The sequence below is a fragment of the Equus asinus genome, unplaced genomic scaffold (genome assembly GCF_041296235.1).
Source record: "Equus asinus isolate D_3611 breed Donkey unplaced genomic scaffold, EquAss-T2T_v2 contig_803, whole genome shotgun sequence".
Classification (NCBI taxonomy): Eukaryota; Metazoa; Chordata; class Mammalia; order Perissodactyla; family Equidae; genus Equus; species Equus asinus.
In genome coordinates, this window is record NW_027225520.1 from 251,507 (window position 1) to 277,074 (window position 25,568).

Here is a 25,568-nt window from a genome sequence, read left to right on the forward strand (position 1 = left end):
AATATCCCCAATAATGTTATATAATATTTTGTGCCTTGAATTCAGTTCTACTTTGATATTTATATTACTGTTCATCTCTTGTCTTATTTTCCTGATTTACCTTTATCTACCCATTTCATTCGTTTCAACCTTTCTGTTTCATTTTGTTTAAGTATATTGTTTTTTAATTGGGAAAAATATTTGTTTTAAGAAATAGAAGTCATAGGTTTTCTAATTACACATTAGCTTCCAATAGCTTCACATGTACTTCACATCAAATATCTATTTGTTACTCATTTTAGGGTTAAAATTTGTGCCTTTCCTCCTTTTCATATGTTTGGAGTTTGCTGTTTTAAAATGTTCCTACTATATTAGGTAGTTAACAAGTCTTTGAAACTGCTCTAAAATTACTTTATTTCTCTTTTCTCTAAAACCTTTAGGACAAAGTTGCTTTAGGAGCTAAGCCCTATAAAGAAGAAATTGAAGAGCTCAAAACAAAGCTGGTGAAAATAGACCTAGAGAAGATGAGAAATGCCAAGGAGTTTGAAAAGGAGTATGTCTTTGTCTTAATTGAATATGACTTTAGTAGCTTAAATTTCCTTTCTAAACTGTATAAATCTAAAATATATTAAGATATTGTTATTGCTTTTTATAAAATAAATACAAACATCTACAGATTTTAAAGTTATTAAATTCTCATTATGTATGCAAAGGTTTTGAAAACAAGCACAATTCTGATCAATTACTGACATACTATGTCTTTGGATACTTCTTGTTCAATCATATAGGAACAGCTTAAAAATGGCCTTTTTTGTTTGAAAGTGAATATTAAGAACGTGTGTGTGTTTTTAGCAGTTTGTCTAAGGTTTCTGTTGGTTCTCTTAATTTCATTTGTTCTTCCTATTGTATTTTTGTGTAAGGTTTTATTTCCTTTTAAATTGTAGTACTTAGTGCCCAAGAGCATATTCCCTTTTTATTGATTTATTTATGTATAGTACCATATACAATAGCATGCCTAAAGTTCTTTGTGGTATAGCATAATGAAAAGAACATTAAACAGAGAGTCAAGGAAACTGAATTAGAAATATAATGTTGCCACTTATTAATATGTCACCTCTGACTCCTCACACTTTTTATTCTTCCTGTAAATGTTTAATAAATGTTTAATGATGATATCTAATTTTGCCCAAAAAGTCGCACTCTGAATCTACATGCATTCTAACCAGCCTTCTATTGATAGGACTGTTGGTTTTAGTGGAGCATCATTAAAAAGGCAATTTTAGTGGCCAGCCCAGTGGCACGGTGGTTAAGTTTGCACATTCCGCTTCGGTGGCCCAGGGTTCACCATCCTAGGTGTGGACCTACACATCACCTGTCAAGCCATGCTGTGGTAGGCATCCCACATATAAAGTAGAGGAAGATGGGCACCGATGTTAGCTCAGGGCCAGTCCTCCTCAGCAAAAAGAGGATTGGTGGCAGATGTTAGCTCAGGGCTAGCTAATCTTCCTCAAAAGAAAAAAAATTTTTTAAATAAATGCAAAGCAATTTTATATAGAATAGAATCAGCAGATACTTTCAGTCTCTAAGAAAGGCAGAAAGTCTCATAATTTAGCATTGCCAATTAACACTCAAGCAAATAATTAACAGAATGTCTTTTTCTCCTGGGTGCAATGAGCAGACTGTGACCTCTGACTGTGTCACCTCAGATCAGAGCTGCAGTCGAGTGTGCTTTCCTTACAGTGTATACAGAAGGTGCTTTTGGTTTTACGCTTTGGTAATTGTTGTACCTTCAAGAGGTTTCTAGGACCTCATGATAACAACCCAATTATTTGTTTTATGGTGCCCCTGAATGTAATTTTGCTCAATATCCAGTTAATGATACCTATTGGGCTTTCAGAAATTTTAAAAGAATTGGTTTCTCAATGTTAAAAAAAAATTGCCCCTGCAGCCAAACAGAACACTTCCAATTTGATGGTGTTATTTATGGCTATAAAGTGCATGATACCAGGGGGTATCGTGAGGGCTTACCTACTGCTGCTTATGCATATCATATCAATGTGATGTATCTTATCAGAAAATTCTTGACAGCAGTTCTGTTTATTCTTCCATTAAAAATTAGTTGCTGGCCTTTTACATATTTCTGTTGTTATTATTAATAGAATTACTTGTACAAAAGCCACTGTAGAACATCAAAAAGAAGTTATAAGGCTATTGAGAGAAAATCTTAGACGAAATCAGCAGGCCCAAGATACTTCAAGTAAGTAGAAAATGCTGATATTTCCAGATCTTTTTCCATCTTACTTCTCAGTATACTTACACATTTTGAAGACTGCTACTATATATATGACAGTCAAGAATAAACCTGTTAATCACTAATTTATAAAGAACTATTTTTAAAATGAATTCATTGAGATCATATTTATCCTGTGATACCTCCTTAAGTTGCCTGTAATCTCAACTATTTATCCATTATAGATTCTTAAAAACTATGAATGTAACCTGTGCGCTATCAGATCTTTACATATCAGTGAAGATACCTTCAGTAGTATACAAGAATGACTTACCTGTCAAGGTAGACGTACCCTTCCCAATAAAACACAAGCATATCTTAATAGATTTTAACCATGTGCACTGTAAAAACATAGTCAGTATACAGTAAATATTATCCTACTTGTTGTTGGTACTGAAAATACAGACTTGATGCTTACTGGCAAACTCTTTGAAACTTATCTTAGATACAGTTTTCAAATCTAATCATCAAATTTCTGCATATACATTCCTCAAACTGTATCTTTTCCCATATTTCTGTCTCTTATGTTTCATTTGAAAAGAGAGAATGCTGAACAGTACTTGGGGCAGCTTTGTGTAGTGGGTCCAGCATCGAAATAACGTCACGAACAGTTCTCTAAGCTGACTGCCCTCACTTAACAGCCTGTGAAATCATGAGGAGAACGCCTGACCTTCTAGATTGGATATAGACTTGTAAGGATCAGGCTAAAAGTTGTGTGTGAAAGCACACTGAAAATTCTAAATGTCAGGCAAATGCAAGATGATGTTTGTGTGTATTATTGTCCACGCATTGTCTGGTGCTTGTTTAGTTTGAACTGCCCTAGTGTCCATTGCAGGATAATTGCAGCTCCTACCTGGAAAACTTCAAGGGGTAAAAATAGAACTTTTGTTGTTAGAGAAGGGTCAGGATGATTCCTTCTAATTTGTGACTTTCAGGTACGTGTTATACCTGAATTCAGAATAATTCAAAAGGAAATGGACATTGAGTGTCTTCCCCACACTCATCTTGCCCCTCCCTTGTAAACAGTCAGTGACCCAGTGGATCATTCCACTTTCTAAGCACCTCACACTTTTATGCAATTTTACCTAAAATTTACAAAACAGTTCTTTACATTACTTGTACACATATGGTGTAAAATACTGAATAGTATATTCTTTAATAGCAGTCTAAGGTTTATTTAGTTAACAAATACGTGTTGAGTATTGGGAGCACATTGACTGCCTTGGGGTGGACCCCACACACGCTGTGTGGTGGAAGCAGCCCTCCAGGGGACCCCACTGGCGTCGAGAGTAGACAGTGAAGGGCAGCTCCGACTGCTGCCGTCACCGTGAGTGATCCTAGCAGGTGGTGGTGGTGGAGGTAGTGGGTGGAGAGAAGCAGGGGTTCCACAGATACTTAGAATCCATGATGGAATTGGCATAGGAGGTGAGGGAAGAGGAGGAAGTCAAGGGTGACGTTCAGGGAGATGGTGCTGAGATGTTTTGTTTTTTATAGTGATTTATTGAACTTACTAATGTTTCCTTTATTGTGAACTTTGGAGATAATTAAAATTATCACCTGTCTGTGTGTTTGCCTCCCACAGTGATATCAGAACATACTGATTCTCAGCCTTCAAGGAAACCCTTAACCTGTGGGGGTGGCAGCGGCATTGTACAAAGCACAAGAGCTCTTATTTTGAAAAGTGAATATATACGGCTAGAAAAGGAAATTTCTAAGTTAAAGCAGCAAAATGAACAGTTAACAAAGCAAAGGAATGAAATGTTAAGGTAAGATCTGCTTACCTGATACAGGAATTATGCTTATGGTGGTACGTGTGGGAGAGGATGATGCCTACACATGCATATATATTTTTTGCAGTGGGCAACCCCTCACACATATAGGGGAAGTAATTTTTAGAGCTCATGTAATGTGTCTTTTTTAAAAGGAATGAGAATATGGTAGCACCATTCCAGAGGTTTGCTATCCATCAACTGACCTTTTTTTTTTCCTGAGGAAGATTCGCCCTGAGCTAACATGCCAATCTTCCTCTATTTTTAGTATGTGGGCTGCCAGCACAGCATGGCCACTAACAGAGTGATGTGGGTCCACACTCGAGAACCAAACCCAGGCTGCCAAAGTGGAGTGCCCGGAACTTAACCACTAGGCCACAGGGCTGGCCCATCAACTGATTTTAGCTAAGCCTGTTTTTAACTAAGCCAAGAACCAAAAAGTAAACCAAGATCTTTGAGGGGAGCTTAAATATGCCACAAATATGCCCAAGTCAGTGAGGCTTTACTCAAAGGAGAATCCCTGAGGTCCATTATTGTAGCCCATTAACCTTTATAAACAGTTGTAAAAAATTTGATTAATTGGCTTCTACCAAAGATTAGAATCTTGTGCTAATCTTTACTAATGATGCAATAGAAGAAAAATAGGCATTAAATAAATATGCAAATAGCTACTGTTCTGTGTGAGGCTATTAAACAACAAAAAAAGCAAACAGGACATTATGAAAGGGTCCAACAGAGGGATCAGACCTTATCTAGATGTGGGGAGGGGCGGTGATCAAGAAACTAATATGTAAGAGTAGATCTGAAAATGAGTAGCAGTTAGGCTTGATGACAGGAGAGATGGCTAAGCCTTCTAGGCTGAGGGAACAGCATGTGCACAGGCTTTGAGTCAAAGAGGAAAGTGGAACAGAAAGACATGCAGTGTGGCCAGAGCATACAGAATGAGGCAGAGTAAGTGCAAGATGCGATGCCAGAGGCCACTGGTCCAGATTACACATTGCAGGTCATTCTGAGGCAGCTGGGGTGGTCTCCTAAATGTAACGGGAGGATTACCACCACTGGAGGATTTTAAGCTGGGGCCTAATGAGCTCATACGGCGTCTCTAGCTGCTAGAGCAGAATGGGGGGGAACCCAAAAGTGTGAGGTTGTATCAACACACTTGGCTGACTGATCAAAGAAAGGAGAGCAGGGCCTAGGATTGCTTCCCAGGCTTCTCTGAAGGAGTGAATAAATGCAGGCAGCATTTCCTGTGGGAAGCAACACTATAAGTAATCCAGAAAAGCACAGTGTAATATATCTTTTAAAATAACAAAGGTACATTAAAGATTCATCCATCCAGAAGACTAACTTATCAAATTATTGCCACAGAGTATCAGTAGATAAACCATGCTGGACGACATCACTGATTCATTTGAAACCTAATATCATACTTTTCAAGATTCTGTGATCACGGAGATTTAGTACAATTTTTCAATTTATATTGACCTCATTTCATTTTCTGAACTGTGGAAATAATCCAAACTTAGGAAGCATTAGGTTGAAATTAAAATGTAAATATGATAAAATGGTAAATTATATGTCACATATATTTTACCACAATTAAGAAAAAAAAATTTATGTAAATATGAATATATTTCTGGAATTGAGCAGTCTTACAGTCTCTTTTATTTTTCCCCACATTTAAGCAATAATCATCATCTTTCCAATGAGGTCAAAATGTGGAAGGAGAGAACTCTTAAAAGAGAAGCTCACAAAGAAGTGACTTGTGAGAATTCTCCAAAGTCTCCTAAAGTGACCGGACCAGCTTCTCAAGAGAGACAGCATACGCCTTCTCAATGCAAGGAACAGAATTTACAAGATCCTGTGCCAAAGGACTCACCGAAATCTTGGTTTTTTGATGGCCGATCAAAGTCTTTCCCAGCACCTCACCCAGTTCGCTATTTTGATAACTCAAGTCTAGGCCTCCGCCCAGGTGGGTAAATATACTGGTTACTTGGGGATCGGGGATAACGGTTGGAACTCATTTGTCACCTGTGGCCCCAAAGGGCAAGTTTAGACAAGAGAAGATGTCATGGAGAAGCTGCACTGCAGAGATGTCATTTGCTGTCTCTGTGAGAAGTTTCTCCAAAGCACAGCACTGAAGTGAAATCACTTTTTACCCCGAGGGAAGTCTTATTCTGCCTCCTGAACCTTCAACTTTTCCCTCAGATAGACAAGCAGCTCTCGAGGACACAGAGAGACACCATCCTACAAACATAACTACTTTTACTGCAAAAGACCTTCTTATCAATTCAATGGGCCAGTATTTCCAGTAGCATTATATTCATTTTACACAAGCCAGATCATAGACTTATATCATTTACTTATTCATTCAATGAACAGAAATTTTTGGTCTCCACCTATGTGTCACATATTGCACCCTGATGGTACATTGATAACCAAACCAGATATGGCCCCTGCCTTCCTGGAGTTCACAGTCTAGTGGGTATAGACGGTGATCAAGTAGTCAAAAAAGGTACAGTTCTAGAGTTCAAAAGCCTATGAGTTTTTAATAGGTTGTTTTAGGAACATAAGGAAGTCTTCCTTGAAGAAGGGGACAGAGATCTAACAGGTTAAGGTGAGTTAGCTTAACAAAGAGGGGAGGGGAAGGCGATTCAGGCAGAGGGAACAGGGTCGGCCCAGCTGGGAGAGACCGTAACCAGGGGAAGGGTTGGAAAACCACGTGTGGCCAGAGCGCAGTGCACACAGGTTCCTCTGGGTGAAGTCGGTGAAGCCAGAGAGAGAAGAGCCAGATGCGCAGGACTTTGTGGGTTGTGGAGAGGAATTTTTACTTCATCCTGGGAGCATGCTAGAGGAAGCTGTTGAAAGATGTTAAAGAACAGCAGGAGAACATAATGGGTTATCAATTTGAAAACATTACCTCAGCTGTAAGGTAAACTGTATATAAGCTGTATGTTGTGTTGCAACCAAACGTGTTTTTTAATAAGATGACTTTTGCTTTCTATTTTTTTCTCAGAAGAACAAACTGCTGGAGCAGAGAGTGTGGATCCTCAGCCAGGCCCTTGGCACGCCTCCTCAGGACAAGCTGTGCCCGAGTGCAAGACTCAGTAAACTCTGCTGTCACTTTTCTAGGGGCCTAGTGTTCCTTATTTAGAAATGACTGTATTTGTTACTTTATTTTTCTATCCCTGGCAATGATGTCACAGTCCAACTTAATTTCAATTCAGTTTGCACTTTGCCATTAGAAATTGAGGCATTCCAGTCATTTAGAATGGTGATAGACTGCCTTCTTCCTGAATGTGGTAATACTTTAGAAGTTGAATTGTTTTATTTATTTATATATTTTGTGAAGAATAAAGTTATTGAAGGAAATTTCCAGTCTTTCCGTGTATACATAAAATGTATACATTTTCATTAATCTCGTTATCCACATGTGACTTAGATAATACATAAATTAAAGCATCATTTAATTAACAAAATTCCTAAACCTGGGCTCCCCGCAACACATAAAGCATCTATGGATGGGCTTCACACAATCTGTAAAACCTCTGAAATTTTATCTTTTGTGTGTGGATTCAGTTTTCTAGGATACTAGGGTCCCTACTTTCTTATAACATACTCTCTGAGAGGTCTGTTACTCTATAAGAGGTTAAGAACTGTGGTTTTAGAGAGTATCTGATAGTACTTTTATATCATATGACTTTGAAAAACCATATAAAACAGCAAGTTGCATAAGGTTTAGAACAGAGTTAGTGATTTCAAGGCATTCTTGGCTCTTTGGTAAGAAGACTTATTCAAAGGGAGAGATTATTAATTGTATCATAGCCATCACTGTTAAAGTCTATGAATTGGTTATTTCCCTTACCTTAACACACTGTCACAGGTTCACTAGGGTGAAGTGAAACTGTGCCTTCCTATAACGCTGTCCCTCAGGCCTGTCCCTTGGGAGTTTGGTTTCTCCTCTGCACCCAAACCAGACATGATTACAGAGCTGCAGGTTGATTCTCTACGATGTTCACTCCTCCACTGAATAAGAGTAATGCAAAGTAGTAGGTATGTTCACCTGGGTAATAAAACGACTTTAAGGCCATTAAAAATATAATCAGTCTTAAAAATAGATGATGACATAAAGAGATGGAAAGAGATTCCACGCACATGGATTGGAAGAATAAACACGGTTAAAATGTCCATACTACCCAAAGCAATCTACAGATGTAATGCAATCCCAATCAGAATCCCAATGACATTCTTCATGGAAACAGAACAGAGAATCCTAAAATTCATATGGGGCAACCAAAGACCCCAAATTGCTAAAGCAATCCTGAGAAAAAAGAACAAAGCTGGAGGTACCACCATCCCTGACTTCAAAGTGTACTACAAAGCCATAGTGATCAAAATGACATGGTACTGGTACAAAAACAGACACACAGATCAGTGGAACAGAACTGAAAGCCCAGAAGGAAAACCACACATCTATGGACAGCTAATCTTTGACAAAGGAGCTGGGAACATACAATGGAGAAAGGAAAGTATTTTCAACAAATGGTGTTGGGAAAACTGGACAGCCACATGCAAAAGAATGAAAGTAGACCATTATCTCATGCCATACACAAAAATAAAATGGATCAAAGACTTGAAGATAAGTCCTGAAACCATAAAACTCCTAGAAGAAAATATAGGTAGTAGACTCACTGACATCAAACTTAAAAGGATCTTTTTGAATACCAGGTCTTCTCAGACAAGGGAAACAGAAGAAAAAAATAAGTGGGACTTCATCAGACTAAAGAGCTTCTGCAAGGCAAAAGAAACTAGGATCAAAACAAAAAGACAGCCCACCAAGTGGGAGAAAATATTTGCAAATCATATATCTGACAAGGAGTTAATCTCCATAATATATAAGGAATTCACACAACTGAACAACAAAAAGACAGCACAATCAAAAAATGATCAGGGGATAAGAACATTTTTCCAAAGAAGATATACAGATGGCCAAGAAACACATGAAAAGATGTTCAACATCACTAATCATCAGGGAAATGCAAATCAAAACTACACTAAGATACCACCTTACACCTGTTTAAATGGCTATAATCACTAAGACTAAAAATAACAAAAGTTGGAGAGGGTGTGGAGAAAAGGGAACCCTCATACACTGCTGGTGGGACTGCAAACTGGTATAGCCACTATGGAAAACAAGATGGAGGTTCCTCAGAAAACTAAAAATAGAAATACCATATCCACTTATTCCATTACTGGGTATCTACCTAAACAACTTGCAATCAATAATCCAAAGAACATATGCACCCCTGTGTTGATAGCAGCACTATCCACAATAGCCAAGACCTGGAAGCAACCCAAGTGCCCATTGACCAATGATTGGATAAAGATGATGTGGTATATATACAATGGAATACTACTCAGCCATTAAAAGAAGACGGATCCATCCCATTTGCAACAACATGGAAGGACCTGGAGGGAATTATGCTAAGGGAAGTAAGACTGAAAAAGACAAACACCAGATGATTTCACTCACATGTGGAATATAAACAAACACATGGACAAAGAAAACAGTTCAGTGGTTACCAGGGGAAGGGGGTGAGGGGTGGGCATAGGGGGTGAAGGAGAACACTTACGTGGTGACAGACAAGAAACAATGTACAACTGAAATTTCACAATGATGTCAACTCTTATGAACTCAATAGAAATTATATATATATATATAAGATCAGTCTTCAGATATCCAGTCTAGTAGAATGTTGCTTAACTCTTGAATTTGGATATCTTTCATTCCTCAGATTTGGGAAGTTTTTGGCCATTATTTCCTCAAATAAATCTTTTGTCCCTTTCTCTTTCCTTCTGGAAGTTCCATGATGCATATATTGGTCCACTTGCTGATGTCCCATAAGTACCTTAGGCTCTCTTCACTTTTCTTTATTCTTTTTTCTTTTTTCTTCTCTAACTGAGTAATTTCATATGACCTGGTTTCAACTTATTGATTCTTCTGCTTGATCAAGTCTGCTATTGAACCCCTCTGTGAATTTTTCATTTTAGTTATTTGTATTCTTCAGCTCCAGAATTTCTGTTTGGTCCTTTTTTATAGTTTCCATCTCTTTAATATTCTCATTTTGTTTGTGCATCATTTTCCTGATTTCATTTAGCTGTCTATTGGTGTTCTCTTGTAGATCATTGAGCTTCCTTAAAACTATTATTTTCAAGTGTTTGTCAGGTATTTGTTCATAGGTCACCATTTCTTTGGAGTTGGTTTCTGGAGATTTAGTTTGTTTCTTTGATTGCATCGTGTTTCTCTGTTTCTTTGTGTGCCTTATGATTTTTTTGCTGACTTTTATGCATTTGAAAAATAGCCACCTCTTCCAGTCTTTATGGGCTGCTTCATACAGGGGAAGACCTTCATCAGTCAGCCCAGTTATAGATTGTGGGCCCTCTGAAAGCTTTTGGGCAGATGTGACTCTCTAGGCTTGTGTGTGTGATTTGCCAATTAGAGAGGTTTGCCAGTTTCTTTTTCAGGAGCTCATAATCTCTTGCTCCCTCTAATATCTGTCTGTAGTACTGCAGCTTCTTTGGTGCTGCAGCAGGAAGCCACCCCACTCTCCTTTGTTCTCATTGGCCCCCAGGCATCCAAATTACGTCAGCTCCCATCAGCACCCCAAATCAGGTGAGATAGAAACCAGTCCCAATGGCAGCCCTCCAAAACGCTGGCACATAAGACACACGCTCTGCTCTCCTCCCTCCCTCCCTCCCGAGGATGAAGCTTCGAGTTGGGCACCTACTCCTGATGGTGCTGAGCCACGCTAGGCTCTGTCTGGTGCCAGACCATGCCAGTTCCATCAGCAGTTCGGGTCAAGTGAGACAGAAACCAGTCCTTCAGGCAGCTCTCCAAAAAGACGGAACTGTGAATGAATTTTCCTCTCTTTTCTTTCCCCTGCTCCTCACGATGGAGGAGCTGTAAGCAGGGGTGAGCTGTGCTGGCTTGGGGGAGAGGTGGTCGCAGGGAAAATGAAAGGGCTCTTCTGCCTAGTTTCAGGGTGGAAGTTGTTAGCTTTGCCCTTACCCAGGGGACTGCAACTTCTTACCTGGCTTCTGAAGTTCTCACAAAGATACTTTGGTCCATGTATTGCTGTTAAGACAGTGTCTCTGTCAGGGAAGAAGAGCTGGGACTTTGTATTCCTCCATCTTGCTGATGTCTCCCTCAGAATGTTGCTTAACTCTTATGACCTGAGTTTCAGTGTCATGATGAAAGATTGTGAAGGAACAATGATGAAAGTTAGCAATGGAAACTTGCGAGAATGTTAAAAAGCAGTAAGATGGTCAGACGACGCTAAAATCTGAAAAGTCAAGTCAGGACCAGAGAAGACAAAATACAGTATTGTTCATAGGAAACATTTTCTTGAGAGCCTAGCAGAATCATGTTCAGGAAACTTATTGAGAGCCTGCCATTCATACTCAAATATTTAACTACCTTCTACTGTGTGCTGATCACTGGTCTAGGCACCGAAAGGCACTGCCTTTGTGGGACTCATGTTGTAGCTGGAAAACAAATAACTCATACTTTTAATATGAGCTGATCACAATGTAAGGGTGAAAAAGATATGGTCCCTAACCTTAAACAAATTTAGTCCACTGACTATACAGGGGGTAAGCAAATATCTGCAATACCATGTGACTTAGGCGGTCGTAGAGTAAGCATAATTGTTGAAGATCTGTGAATAAAGGGAGGCTGAAGACAGCTGCATGGAGAAAGAGGTACCTGAGTTGGCCTTGATTAGGGAACTCTCATATTCATAAAAAGTCTATTCCAAAATCCTCAAAAGTCAAAGGAAAGGTATTGGCGCTGGCCCCATGGCCAAGTGGTTAAGTTCGCATGTTCTGCTTTGGTGGCGTGGGGTTCACTGGTTCAGATCCTGAGCGTGGACCTACCACCGCTCATCAAGCCATGCTGTAGCAGTGTCTCACATAGAAGAGCTAAAATGACCTACAACTAGGATATACACCTATGTACTGGAGCTTTGGGGAGGAAAAAAAAAAAAGGAAGATTGGTAACATGTTAACTCAGGGCCAGTCATCCTCACCAAAAAAAAAGCATAAAAAAAAAAGAAAGGAAAGATGTTGTTAGGAACACAAGGAGCACAGCTGCGTGTGATTACAGTCATTAGACCCAGTGTTAGAAGCTACAGTGGGGCAATGAGAGACAGTTTTACCAAAGACCTTATGTGAACACAAGCAGAAACTAGGGCAGGGTTTTAAAAAATCTTTAAGGGTAATTTTTACCATCCATTATAATTGAATTTCTAATAATCATTCACATTTTTAAGTACAAATGTAACAACTATTGTACATGCCAAGTCCTTCCTCCTCACAACATCCCTGAGGTAGGTGCTATGCCTACCTTCATTTTACAGATGTGAAACAGGTTTGGTCAGCTGGGTAACTTACTCACTTAGCTGGTGAGGGAAAGATGTGGGACTTACCTGCATCTTTCTGACTCCACAGTCTGTTCTTAACCACTGTGACTGTTACGGATACACTTAGCTCCAAGAACAAAAAACCTGAAAAGTGACTAAAGTTTATTTTTCTCACATAAGAAGTCCAGAGGAGTTACTTTAGGGATTTTGTCTTAAGCCTGTCTTCAAGGAACTAGGTTCCTTTTCTTCCCTATTGTCCTTAGTGTGTGCCTCTGACCTCAGACCAAGTCACAAAATGGCTGCTAGGTCCCAAGGCATCATATCCACGTTCCAGGACCGCCCCCCCCCCTCAAAAAAGGAAGGAGCAAAAGCCAAAGGCCTTTCTATCCAAGAAGAAAGGCCTCCTCAGAAACTCCAGCCCACATTTCATTGGCCAACCCTAGCAGCAAAGGAAGCTGGCAATTTGAGAGTTTTGTTTTCAGCCCCTTGACACAAATAATCCACATCAATCTACAAATCAAAATTGGGGTGAATTTATTATGAGTCAGGTCTGAGGACTAGCCTGGGGCCTTCCTCCCCCAAGGAAGGAAGGGCACCAAAGAAGTGGGGTGTACCGAGTGGTTATACACAGTCTTGGAACAAAGAGCATCCATCATATATGGCAGGAATATCCCTTTTACAATTATCGTGAGATGCTTTGCTGGCCCAGCAGGTCAGAGGTCAGTAGGTCAGTGGTCACAAGGTGGGTGGTCACACAGTGAGCACAGCAGGTCCATAATTAATCCTTAGTTTAGGGAGAGATGCATATTAAAGGAAATGCCGATGTGGGGGGAAGCTACCTCCTTATCTTTAAGGGCATTGTTCTTGTCTTTGGGACATTGTAAGCGTTTAAAGCAGATGTACAATGCATGCTCAACAGACCTTTCTGGAAAAACAAGGTCAGGTCAAATTAGTTTCAAACCAAATGGCTTCCTCATATCCTCCAATATAGCCTACTGCTTGTCATTTATTTATCACCCTTACAGTGTAGGAGGCAGGGGAAAGTGAGTTGGGTGGGTGCTGAGTGAACCCACTTAAACAGCACGTGCACAACATACACACTCACTCTGCTCAGTTACCTGCCTGAGAAAGTTGGAGTTACGAAGCCTAGTGTAGAGGGCTCACGTGACCCAGTCCTTTCTTTTCCTTCTTGTGTCTCTGTTCTCTTCAGCCAGACTTGGCTTTTTGCTCTTACCCAGCATGTTCTTTCCTTGAAGCCTCCACACTCCCACTGAGGCTCAACCTGCTCCCTGACGCCACCGCCAGTGCAGTCAGGACGCCTGCATTCCGCCACTAAGCGTGTATTAGTGTTAGAAGAGACGGCGCGTCACAAGAGAACCACAACCATACCTTCAACGCGAGAGAACGTGTGCTGCCCTCTCAGCAATCATGTCAAGGGCCAGGAGAGAAGGCTCTAGTATCTTCAGTGACCTGGGCTCCTTCTGTTTCGCGGCTCTGCCGTCTTCCACATGCGACTTCTGCCTCATTCCATCTTGAACACCGCAGAACGGCACGTAGTAGACACAAACGACAGGGACTGAGAGGGGTCAAAGCCAAGGGAGTGGTTTCCAGTCCTGAGCATGCTGCGGGGGCTTTTTCCGCTTTTCACCGTTTACTCGGAGTTAGCAGTTCGACCTGAGCTCCACTAGACGGCAGCACGTACACACATTGAGTATACCAATGTGCGAATCCTTAAAAACTCAAGGAAACAGAACCAGCAAACTCGGAAGAAACCTGAACTACACATCCCAGCATTCATCATTAAGCGCCTGACTTGTCTGCACGAAGGTCGGTCTCCGTTTGCCGCTCGCGCAGTGACCTGGAGGACGCCATCCACCTGCTGCTACTCTAAAGTAAGATTTCCTGGTATTTTTTCAATGAAACTTTAAATGGACTGGGAAAAGGAAATGTTTAATTTTTATGTGTTGCTTTGCTCTGCACGTTACTTATTTCAGGAAATCTTAGCAGTTAGATCAGGATTAGGGTGCATTTGGAAGTCTGGTATCTTAAGTTTTTCAAAATAACCAAAGAAGAGAGGATTTTTCAGTGAACATTTTTCTTCCGGGTTCATGAAGACAGAATTCCCGAAAATGCTCTGCCTCTGATAACGAAAAATTAACACTTTGATTCCAGTGTTTACAGTAAGAAAGCCATCAAGTTTGCTTTTCATGTTGGAATTTACCATTTCAGGCCATGTTTGCAACTCATTTTCCCAAAAACTCTGTTTTAGCGTGGCAGTGCAGTTGACCTAACAGTAAACCTTCGGCTCCAAACTCCGGGCCCAGAAAGGCGGGGAGGCCGCCCGGAGCCCGGCGCCCAGAGCCGCGGGGCGCACGGGCTCAAGTCACAGCGTTTGATCCGCACGCTCAGGACTGGGGGTGGGTAAAGGTTCCTGGAGTCTCTCATTCCTAAAGTACATATTGAAAATATCTCAACTCTCCCCAAGTTTAAAGTGAGTATGAACCTCTCGTGTAAGAAGGGGGAAAACCAGTGAAAATTTCGTTGCCTCAGAGTGGCTGGGCTTCTTGGTGGCTGGCGAGGGCGGCCGCGGTCGGAGCGCCTCGGGCAGCGGCGAGCTGGTCCCGGAGTCGGGCGCCGGCAGCTCGGGGCAGCGCTGGGAGCAGAGGGAGCGAGCGCCCGGGCAGGGGCGGGGACGGCGGGGCACCCCCTGGAACGCCCGCCTCCTGTCCGCGCGTGGACGCCGCGGGCCCCGGGCGGCCGAGGGCTGGACGGCAGGGGTCCGGGCGACACGAGGCCCGCTGGGCCGGCTGGTGGGAGGCCCGGGTGCGACGCCGGCTGGGACGCGGGAAGGAGCGCGCGAGACCGGGCCACACCTCGGGCCTTCGCCCCGCGCCCCGCCTCCCCCGGCGCGCCCGCCCCCGCCTGCCTGACGCCCCCCGGCGCGCCCGCCCCCGCCTGCCCGACGCCCCCCCACCCCCACCCCGCCCCGCCCCCCCCCCGGGCGCGCCCGCCCCCGCCTGCCTGACGCCCCCCCGCCCCGCCCCCCTGGCGCGCCCGCCCCCGCCTGCCTGACAACCCCCCCCGCGCGTCCGCCCACGCCTTCCTGACGCCCCCCGCCCCCGCTTGCCTGACGCCTGCCCGCGTGAGCGCCCCCGGCGGGCGGAGCCGCGCCTGGCTGAGGAGCACGGAGTGGGGCTCGGGAGGAAAGGGCTTAGGGGCCCAGGCCGGAGAAGCCGCCTGCGCCTTCTCGGGCGCGGTGTGTGTGCGCGCGTGCTGCTTGAGTGCGTTCGCTCAACGCCCTCCCAGCTCGTTTCCCTGCCTTTCCCATCCTGAGGGGGGAAGACGGCGCCCCCACATGCCGGCCCCCGCGGCTGCTAGGGCTGGCGGGTGAAACGTGGGCCGGGGTTCTGAGCAGGCCTTCCTTCTTGGGTAGAAAGACCTTTGGCTTTTGCTCCTTCCCTTGGTGTTTTTTGGCGCGGATGCGGATATGGTGCCTCGGGACATAGCAGCCATGTTGTGACTTGGCGCGAGGTCAGAGGCACACGTTGAGAACAGCAGGATGGGGGAGAGAGCCTGGCTCCTTGAAGACCACCTCATTTGATCATCGTTTGACTCCTCGCCACCCCGACCTCAGCACTAGCCGTTCCGCGCGCCCTGCAGTCGGCACTGGTCAGACCTGATGCATGCCACCTTTCCCCCGGTCACAGTGTCTCAGTCCTGCCTGTCAGAAGTGACTGACTGTGGCTGTTAAAGCGTTAACTCCCGCCGGCTTAAGCTTGAGAAGAGGATCGGCAGCGTTATGGGGAGGCCTGCGTTTCGTCTGTCTCTCTCACCTGGACCAGGCCACATCAGTTTCCTCATCTGTAAAATGGGGGTATTGGACATGATTTGATTTTCCGGTTCTTTTGTTCAGTGACTTTCTGAGGCCGATGGTGAAATCTTTCCAAGGGACAAGGAAAAACCACAGATGAGAGCCAGCCCTGATGGCTTAGTGGTTAAAGTTTGGTGCACTCCACTTCAGCCTCCTGGTTCAATGTTAGCTTAGGGCGAATCTTCCCCTGCAAAAATAAGAATATAAATAAACAAACTAGAAATGATTGATGGTGCAAACCCAACGGAAGTTTACAGGACAGAAAGCAGGAAGGACATGCCCAGTGGCATAGCAGTGCGTGCGGGCACAGCGGGGAGGATGGGCAGGGGAGGACTCCACCCCTTCTGGATCAGCATTGGGTTCTCAAAAAACCGAAAGGTGGGTCAAGTCCAATGTCTGTCTCTTACTGAGTATCAGTTGAGTGGGCTGTGCCAAATGGTTTTGATGTACAAAGCTAGGTATCTAGAGTGGGCGCTCTTGGAGAATTCTCATGGTGGGAATATTTGTGCTGAGGTGCCATCTTCAGGTTCTTAAAGGAGTACATTGAACCATTCATTCTAGATGTTACTGCATAGGACCATGTCTACAGTGCATGCCATTAAATACACGTGTCTGTAGATTAAACCGCAGGTTCCGTTATGGGTCGACTTGATGGGAAGGTCATCGTCCTGACAGCTGCTGCTCAGGGGATCGGCCGGGCCACTGCCATAGTAAGTTACTATCTCTGTTTGCTTCCTGCCTTTGGAGGTGTTGAATCACGTGGACAGATCCCATGGCTGTTTAATTCTGCTCTACTTTTTTTTATTGGCTTTTGTGCTTCTGTTGTCTTAAGTTACAAAAATAAAAGTTGCTACTCCTGATCCCAGGTGGATGAAGCAAGGCTTACCTCACATATTTATTATGTGACATCTCATAACTTTTGACTCTGAGAACTTATTTCTTTGCCTCAGTTTCTCTGCACTGTAATAAATTTATTACAGGGGGCCTAAAGGAGTGCATAGCCCTCTGAAATCATGTCAGTTCAGACATAGGACTCCAGAGTTCTAAGACTATCAGGTTACCTTTACCTTGTAATTTATAGCAGCTTCTTGCACATTATATTCCTCACCTGAGCTAATAATGCAGCTTAACTGTAACGGTAGGATATAGTTTGATATTTGTGAAAACACTAGTATACTCTTAGGAGGAAAAGTGTTGAAATAACCCATTTTTCTCATTATTTGGGGTTTAGTCACCTCAGAAATGGAATAAAGGCTATCAAATCACAGAATAGTAGTATTTTGAGAGGTGTTAATAACAGAATCCTAGTTTTTTAAAAACACTATTGTATTTGATGTTACTAAAAGGGACAAAGTCAGATGACAAGCACAATGTATGTCATGTTGTACTAATTAATGATAAAAATAACAAAGGGAAGGGCGAAGCGAGACTAGATAGTTTGAAATTCCACCCATGTATAAGGAAAACAATGAAAATAAGATAAAGGGAGAAAAGGCTAAAGGATTTTCTATTCATGAGAGCAGCTTAACCAAGTAAACAAAGGATTCATTTGTGTGTTGTCTTCCAGGCTTTTGCAAGAGAAGGTGCCCAAGTCATAGCCACAGATATCAATGAGTCCAAACTTCAAGAACTGGAAAAGTACCCGGGTAAGCAACTCAGCAGCTTGAACTTGGGATTCAGAGTCCATAAGGTATTATAAAAAACAGTACTCGTCTGCTGAAAGAAAATTACTTGGCTGGTCAGCTCCACCGGCCTTCTTCTTAGAGCCTGATTCTTTGATATCAAATCTATATTCTGTGAACCTACAGACAAAAATCTGTATACTTAAATATATAAAAGTTGTATACTTAAAATTTTTTTTATCCAGCATGTTGAAGGATTCAGTACCTAATTACAAAGTTGTATGTGAAATTTAACAGTTGTTGCGTTAACTTTTAATGACAACTTTCACTTCTGTGCCCTACTCAGCACAGTGCTGTCCAGTAGGAAAATGATGTGAACCACGTGTGTGATTTAAATTTCCTGTGGCTACATTTAAAAAGTAAAAAGAAACAGATGAAAATTAATTTTAGTAATGTATTTTATTTAACTAAATATATCTAAAATACCATTTTAACATACTCAATATAAAAAAAATTTATGGAATATTTTACATTCTTTTTTCATACTAAATCTTTTAAATTCACGTGTGTTGTACACTTACAGCGCATTTCAGTTCTGACTAGCTGCATTTCAAGTGCTTAGTAGCCACATGTGCCTGGTGGCTACCATATTGGAGACAGCTCAGCCCTAAAGTCACATATGATCAGAAACCCTAAGAGATCATGCAAATTATTTCGCTGTGTATCACCCCTTACTGCACCACACTGAACTCAACTCCAGCATCAAAGGACTTCAACTAGAGTTCCTCTGAAAGAAATCAGAACAGACAGCTCATTTGAAAGTTAATTCTTCCAGCAAAATAGAACAGGTTATATAATCAAATGCAAATTAGCACATTGAATTCATGAACGGAATTAGACTATGCTATTTTAATTATTGGATTGTTTATTTATTATTGGAAAATTATTTAATTTTAATAATAGGGAATTTTAACTCCAAGTCAGAAAAACGCTGTTGTACTGAAAAAGTACTAAGGGAAGAAAGTCCTCCCAAAACTTTCTCCCCTTTCTCTCCTTTTCTATGTTTATAATCTTTTCTTTCTATATCTATAAAAGAATAATAAACCATATTTTTTTAAAAACATTAAAATAGTGACTTTCTTTTATTAGAGAATGTTTGGGGTTTTTTAGTAACTATTACAGTGTGTCTCTGAGATCCAATGCTGGATCTCTCATGTCTAGCTTTCAAGTGTTTCATCCCTTCTCCTGGCCCCTCATTTCTTCTCCTTGCAATTTAGTGCAGAAATAAGTGATTATACCCTTGACTGACAAAGTTGTTTCCAATAAATAATGGAATTGACATGAAGGTAAAGTGCACAAATGGAAACAGTCTCCTGTCTCACTGCCCTGCCCTTCCCTACCCCTCACTCAGATAGGATTCAGTGTTCCTGGGGCAGTGACTCACCTCTGGGGAAAGAGCAAGCCTGCGCTCTGTTATTACTGCTGGCTCACTGAGAAGCATCTAATATAGATCATACTTCACTGTAAAGTCTTTTCTCAGAAAAGGCCTTTAGTATTCAATTTAGAGAGTGAAGAGAAAGGGAGGGAAAGAGAGGTGTGTTATTGGGAGTTCAGGATGGGGAGGATTTTAAGATTTTTATTAATGAGATTCTTAAGATTCTTAAGACCCTACCAATGGTCAACAATCCTATGAAGGCAAAATGGACAGATACTGTAATCTTTGTACTTCAAAGCAGCTACATCTACAAGACTAAACATTTTTTATGGGTATAAGTAAATAGTTTCCCTTGTTTTATGTTTCAGGTATTCAGACTCGAGTCCTGGATGTCACAAAAAAAAAACAAATTGATGAGTTTGCCAATGAAATTGAGAGAGTTGACATTCTCTTTAATGTTGCTGGGTAATTCATAACTTTTTAATTTCATTCTCCTCACAGAAAGTTTTCTATGTCTTTTATTAAAAGAAATTTGATAATATGGCCAAATTATTCTTTGTGAACCCTAATATATTCCTTAGGAAATAAAGCTGGATTTTGGACAGAATTTTTGTTACAAGTAAGATTCAGCAAGTAAAACAGCCATAGAAGTTGACATGTGCTTGGGGCCTAAAGGCACTTAAGGATACTCAAGACAACTGCTACCAATCCAACGCTGTTGATCTACCTAAGGCTGGGGACAGGCTCACACCAGTGGACTTGTCACTGATGTTCCACTAAGACTTATAAAATAAAATTAAAAACTGTTTTCCAGGAGTGTCTTTAAGGCAAAGTATATCTGCCAAAAACTGAGTACTCAGTTTATTGAAATGCGAATGTTCCCCATTTGTTGGCACAACATTCTGGCAAGTTCTTTCTACCTCCCAAGCGCAGCATTTCTTATTAGGACAATTAATCCCAGCAAAAGAAGTTTCACTCTGTTGCTTTATATACAGCACAAAGAGAATGGCTTAATTGAACTTGATAGAGTAGTACCAAACTTGCTGAACCATGCTTGAAGGATGAGAGACTGGAGCTGGAGCAGCCCCATGTGGAGCAGCTAGTGCTTGTGCTCACTCTCCCTTTTCAGGCATGACAGTAGAGATGAGGACAGTTGAGGCTTACGCAGGACTAAGTAGATAGAGTCTGATGTTCCACTTTTCTTGTGTGGTGTTAACGTTTATACTGTGGCATTGATAGAAAAATCCTAGAGCCTTCTTATGTATTTTTATGATTCTTCCTAATCATGTTTCAGTATGAAAAAAGTCTGTCTATTCATAGTTTATCATGTGTTACAATGTATGGAAATTAAAGCAACAATTTATGATTATCTATTTTATAAATAATCTGCTCATCTTTCATAGAAGAATATATTCAGAACCATGAAAAAATCAACTAGCAAAATTATTTTTTGAGCATCTATTAAATTTTCAGCAAAGTAAGGGATATAGAAATATAGCATGTGGTTCTTGCTGTCATTTGATTGAACTGGAAGTACAGTGGTACATGGGAATCACAACTGACAATATTTTATAAGTAATTACATAATCTTGGTCCAGGGGACAGTGAAATCAATTAGGACCCCATTGTTATAAAGCTTCCTTGAGGAAATGTGACTTGGAAAATAGCAAAGGCTATTTTGAGGGTTTTCTTTTGTTCTGCTTTGTTTACTCAGTATGTCAGAACTGTACAGTAGCGATATTACTTTGCTGCCCTGAGATGGTGAGATACTTGTTTTCCCTGCAACTTTGATTTCCCTTGAGAATGATAAGTTCTTGCCACCTGAGGGCACTGCTGCTCTTGAAATCAGAGTCCACTGGGGCAAGTGTCCTCAGTTGTTTGTAATGGCGTTGATATTTCCTGTGCATTTGGTATAGAGCTTCTTATGTTTGGGGGCTCCAGACACTTGCCGCCTTCTTTTAAAAGAAGGATCTTGTTTTCAAATAACAAATTTTTTACCTTAAGTTGTTGAGACACTTACTTACCTAATGTACCAAGTGATACTATGTTTGAATTGTTAAAAGTCTTGGTTAGGGAAGGGACAATGGTCTAAGTCAATAAATGAAAATAAAAATGAAAAGGAAGTGGAATAGAAATCGTTTTTAATGATAATTTTTCCCCATTGTTTAATTACTCTTCCAGTTTTGTTCATCATGGAACCATCCTGGACTGTGAGGAGAAAGACTGGGACTTCTCAATGAATCTTAACGTCCGCAGCATGTACCTGATGATCAAGGCCTTTCTTCCTAAAGTAAGGTGACCACCACCAGGATGACCACCACGTTAGTCTCCAGGTCTCCATCCTGGGCATCCAGAAAGAATCCTCACATGTGCTGAAGAATAATGGTAGTTAACGTAATGACTAACATGTAGTGAACATAAATACCAAGGCATTTAGTATAAATTAATTCGTCTGACCTTCCAGTTCATCCATTCAAAGAATATTTATTAAGCACTTTCTACATGCCAGGCTCCATTCTAGGTGCAGAAGACAAATCAGAGAACTAAACAAAGTCCCTTCTGTCAGGGAACTTCCATTTTGGAGAGGTGAGACAGGATAATATGTAATCAAATAAACATATAACATGTGAGGTAGTTATAAGTACTATGAAGAGAAAAAAAGCTCAGTTATTAGAGAGGTCCCAGAGGGCCTCACTGATAAGGTGAGATTTTCATAGAGGCTGAATGGAGCAACGGAGCTAACCATTCAGGTGTTTGGGGAGAAGCTTCCAGGGAGAGGGACAGCAGGAGGCCTGTGGGACCAGAACAATCCGATGAGGTAGGTACTACTTTGTCCCATTCACTGTACAGAGAAAGAAACTAGGAGGTTAAGTAACTTGCCCAAATCACATAACTAGCAAGTGGTTAGAGCTAAGATTAGGCACACGCTCTCAGGATGGATGTACCCCACTGCTTTTCTGTACCTTGAGTACCCTCCTTACTCTCCTGTCTTTAGCTGAGCCACTGAAGTTCCAGAGAGGTGAGAGACAGCATGTGCTGAAGAGAGAGTATTCCTCCTGAGTCTGCCACCCTTGAATTCTCCAGCCTTCACACAGCTCATCAATGTTTTTCATTTTGTTATACAAATAAGCTTTAAGTACCTTTTGATACAAAGCACCACACCAGGTGCTCTAGGGGAGACAGGTGTAAATATGAAAAATGTTGACTTCAAATGAGCTTGTAAGCCAGCAGTAGCAGACAGCACGGGCTCAGACAATGGACGGGTTGACTGTGTACAGAACCAGCTCAGTTCAAGGTTGTAAATTAAATCCTAGTGAAATGCAGAAGAGCCATTCTTTCCATCCATCCCTGCTGGATGAGATGACTGGAGTACTGAATGCTGCCCTGTGCGGGACAGGAGAAGAGCTTTTTAATGGCGCAGCAGGACTGATACTTTGCTCTGAACATTCAACCTAACGTCAAGAAGGATGCAGATGAATCCTAAAAGGAAAGTTAGAGAAATTGACTTAGTAACAAAGGAATTTGTTTTTAATCTATTTGTTTAGTGCCTAGAAGGGATCTTTGGGTGGGCCCACAGATTGTTGAACTAGAAAATTTTTTAAAAATATAAATTGCCTTTTTTACCTATCTGGAGGTGATGAAAATCTGTTATTTGGAACTTGGATGCATTTTTTGAAGGCTGGTCCTTAACACAGGATTTGGGGAGAAGCAGAGGCTGTGGTAAAAGGGGAGAGCGTCCGTCACAGCTGGTGAGACGTGTGAGACTCATTTGTAAAATGAGCTTGTTCGTGTCTGCAGTGCTTCACGAGTATCAGTGAGGAACGTAGGTGTGAGGCACAGTGGAGCTGAAATTTACACTTGTAAGTGTTAACTTTTAAAATATCGAACAATAACTTGCAAATTAGTGAGTTTGCCTGTGATTTAAAGCACCTTAACAATAATCCATATGAAACAATGACACTCGTTTGTAAAAAACGAAAAGAAAAAAATCCCCCAAAATATTAACCAGTGGGATGGGGAATCAAAAGGAGTCAGTGCCACTTGTTAAGGTGACCCTAACCAACCTGACCCCAAGGTCAGACTCTGGTGTCAAAAAACCTTCGGCACAGCCTGAGCTCTGCCCCTAATTCGCCAGGTGCCCTAGGAGATGGTACTTAGGCTCTCTCAGCATCTGTTTCTTCTATTTATTTATTTACTTTTTTTTTTCTAAGATTTTATTTTTACTTTTTCTCCTCAAAGCCCCCTGGTACATAGTTGTGTACTTTTAGTTGTGGGTCCTTCTAGTTGTGGCATGTGGGATGCCACCTCAGTGTGACTTGATGAGCAGTGCCATGTCCACACCCAGGATTCAAACCAGCAAAAGCCTGGGCCACCGAAGCGGAGTACGCAAACTTAACCACTCAACCGCAGGGCCAGCCCCATGTTTCTTCTGTTTAAAATGAGGGTGATAGATTACACAATCCCTTCCAGCAGTAATTGTCTAGGATCCTCTTGTGTTCGTTAACCATGACACACATATACCCAGTTAGAACTTTCCAGAGGAAGCCAGGATTTGGAGTCCAAGCAGATCTGCAAGGTCAGGTGGTCAAAATATAGGAACACTTGTAGGAAATTTCTGTTCATGGATAGACATTCCAAGACTGAAAGATCGGTCAAAAGGCAGAGGACAAATTGAAGATTCTGTAAGAGGTCAGTGCAGAATCCAAGGTCCACTAGAAAAGAAGATCCATTACGGCAAGGATCTGGGGAGGGCTTGGATGTTTGGGGATTTTTCCTCCTTTGCTGTATTGTAGAAGAGTCCCTAGCACACGGAAGTGCTTAGCAAATGTTGGTTGAATGAGTAAGTGAATCTAGGTTATCAGTCCAGGTTGGGGTCAGGCATGGAATCACTGAAGACCCAAGGAGCCAAGGTCTGCCAAGTTTAGGAGCTGAGTTCTGGTTGATGGGGACAGAAGAGCTGAGTCAGAGTGGGACTGACTAGATACAGCTAGAGGAGATCTTTAGAGACCTTTGTAGCCCTGCCTGAGCTTCTGGAAGATCAGTCCTATGTGGCCTTACTATGTACAGACACTCCACTTTATGGGCCACAGAGGGCTGCTGCTTGGCAGGCAGAGGGAGCATCACACGGGACAGCAGGTTCTGAGCTGGGGGTAGGAAGGCAGCATGGAGGGAGGCAAGGACTTTGGGCTGGAGAATCAGCAGACAGGCCCAGCCGAATGTATGGTACCAGTGTTGGGGCAGCAGTAGCATCTCTAGGCGTGAAATTCTAGTTTGCCTGAGAGATTATTGCATTTCAGAAGATTGGAGACTGAACTCACTTAATAGCCCATTTTTATATATTAAGTTGGGCTGTATGTATTAAAAATGGATTATGTATGTTAATTATATTTCAATAAAACTGGAACAATAAAGTAAAATGGGTTATTTGCTAAAATGGATAAGAAAGAATAATTTTAAGGCTTAGTTTTCAACACCATTCTACTCTACTAATTTTCCTAGTGTTTTTTATGAGGACCCCATTTCATTATGATTCTCTTTATTTTATAGACACACAAGTTGAGTTAAATATATTCTCCCCTCCATCTTCCTTGACTTGGTGGGTCACCTCAGCCTCTCCCGGTGTCCTTCGCTGTCTCCAGCACCATGCCATAGGCTGGTTTCAGACTCTCTGCTTTTAGTATGATTGGTAGCTAAGTATCAAAACGGAAAGTAGGAAGATGACCATAAAGAGATGTATAATCTTGGCAGCCTCATCCCTGATCCATTCGATCATTCACCGTCTCCATTCCTGCCTCTGTCTGAAAGCTACTGGAGAAACTCACCCCAACGGAAGTGACTTTTTTCTCTAGACCCTTTACACTGCCTCTCAAGACTCTGCTCTTTTAGAAACTTCACTTGATTTTCATGATAGAGTATATCCTGGTTTTCCTTCCTCTGTTCTCTAGTTGATATTCTCCCTTTTCCTCCTGGCAGTTATTTGAACTCTTCCCCACTCTCTCGTGGCCACCATCTCCCCTTGTTCTCTATAGTCATCCTCCCAGCCTCTGACTTCCATGAAAAGTTAGTGCCCATTAGGCCCATTCTCTCAACCTCTTGCTTCTTCCTCCAAAACGTTTATGAGTACCCATGCCCTTGCATGTACATAATATTATCTTGAAAACATACGTATATGTTATAATTAA

General features: G+C 41.9%; 1 protein-coding gene and 1 pseudogene across 3 annotated transcripts in view; both read left to right on the forward strand.

Moving 5' to 3' along the window:
* Nucleotides 1-7,410, forward strand: part of LOC139044336 (centromere-associated protein E-like) — an 80,408-nt pseudogene extending 72,998 nt beyond the window's left edge.
* Nucleotides 7,411-13,752: 6,342 nt separating this feature from the next.
* The window catches only part of LOC139044360 (dehydrogenase/reductase SDR family member 6-like), a 30,168-nt gene continuing 18,352 nt past the window's right edge, over nucleotides 13,753-25,568 (forward strand). The window contains exons 1-5 of one of the 3 annotated variants that reach the window (XM_070503808.1): nucleotides 13,753-14,350; nucleotides 16,948-17,039; nucleotides 17,897-17,975; nucleotides 19,755-19,851; nucleotides 21,568-21,676. In XM_070503808.1, the coding sequence (XP_070359909.1) occupies nucleotides 16,968-17,039; nucleotides 17,897-17,975; nucleotides 19,755-19,851; nucleotides 21,568-21,676 (357 nt within the window). In that variant the 5' untranslated portion in view covers nucleotides 13,753-14,350; nucleotides 16,948-16,967. Of the gene's footprint in view, nucleotides 14,351-15,612; nucleotides 16,708-16,947; nucleotides 17,040-17,896; nucleotides 17,976-19,754; nucleotides 19,852-21,567; nucleotides 21,677-25,568 lie in introns of those variants that run through there. The other 2 variants (XM_070503809.1, XM_070503810.1) reach the window with 2 other exon arrangements.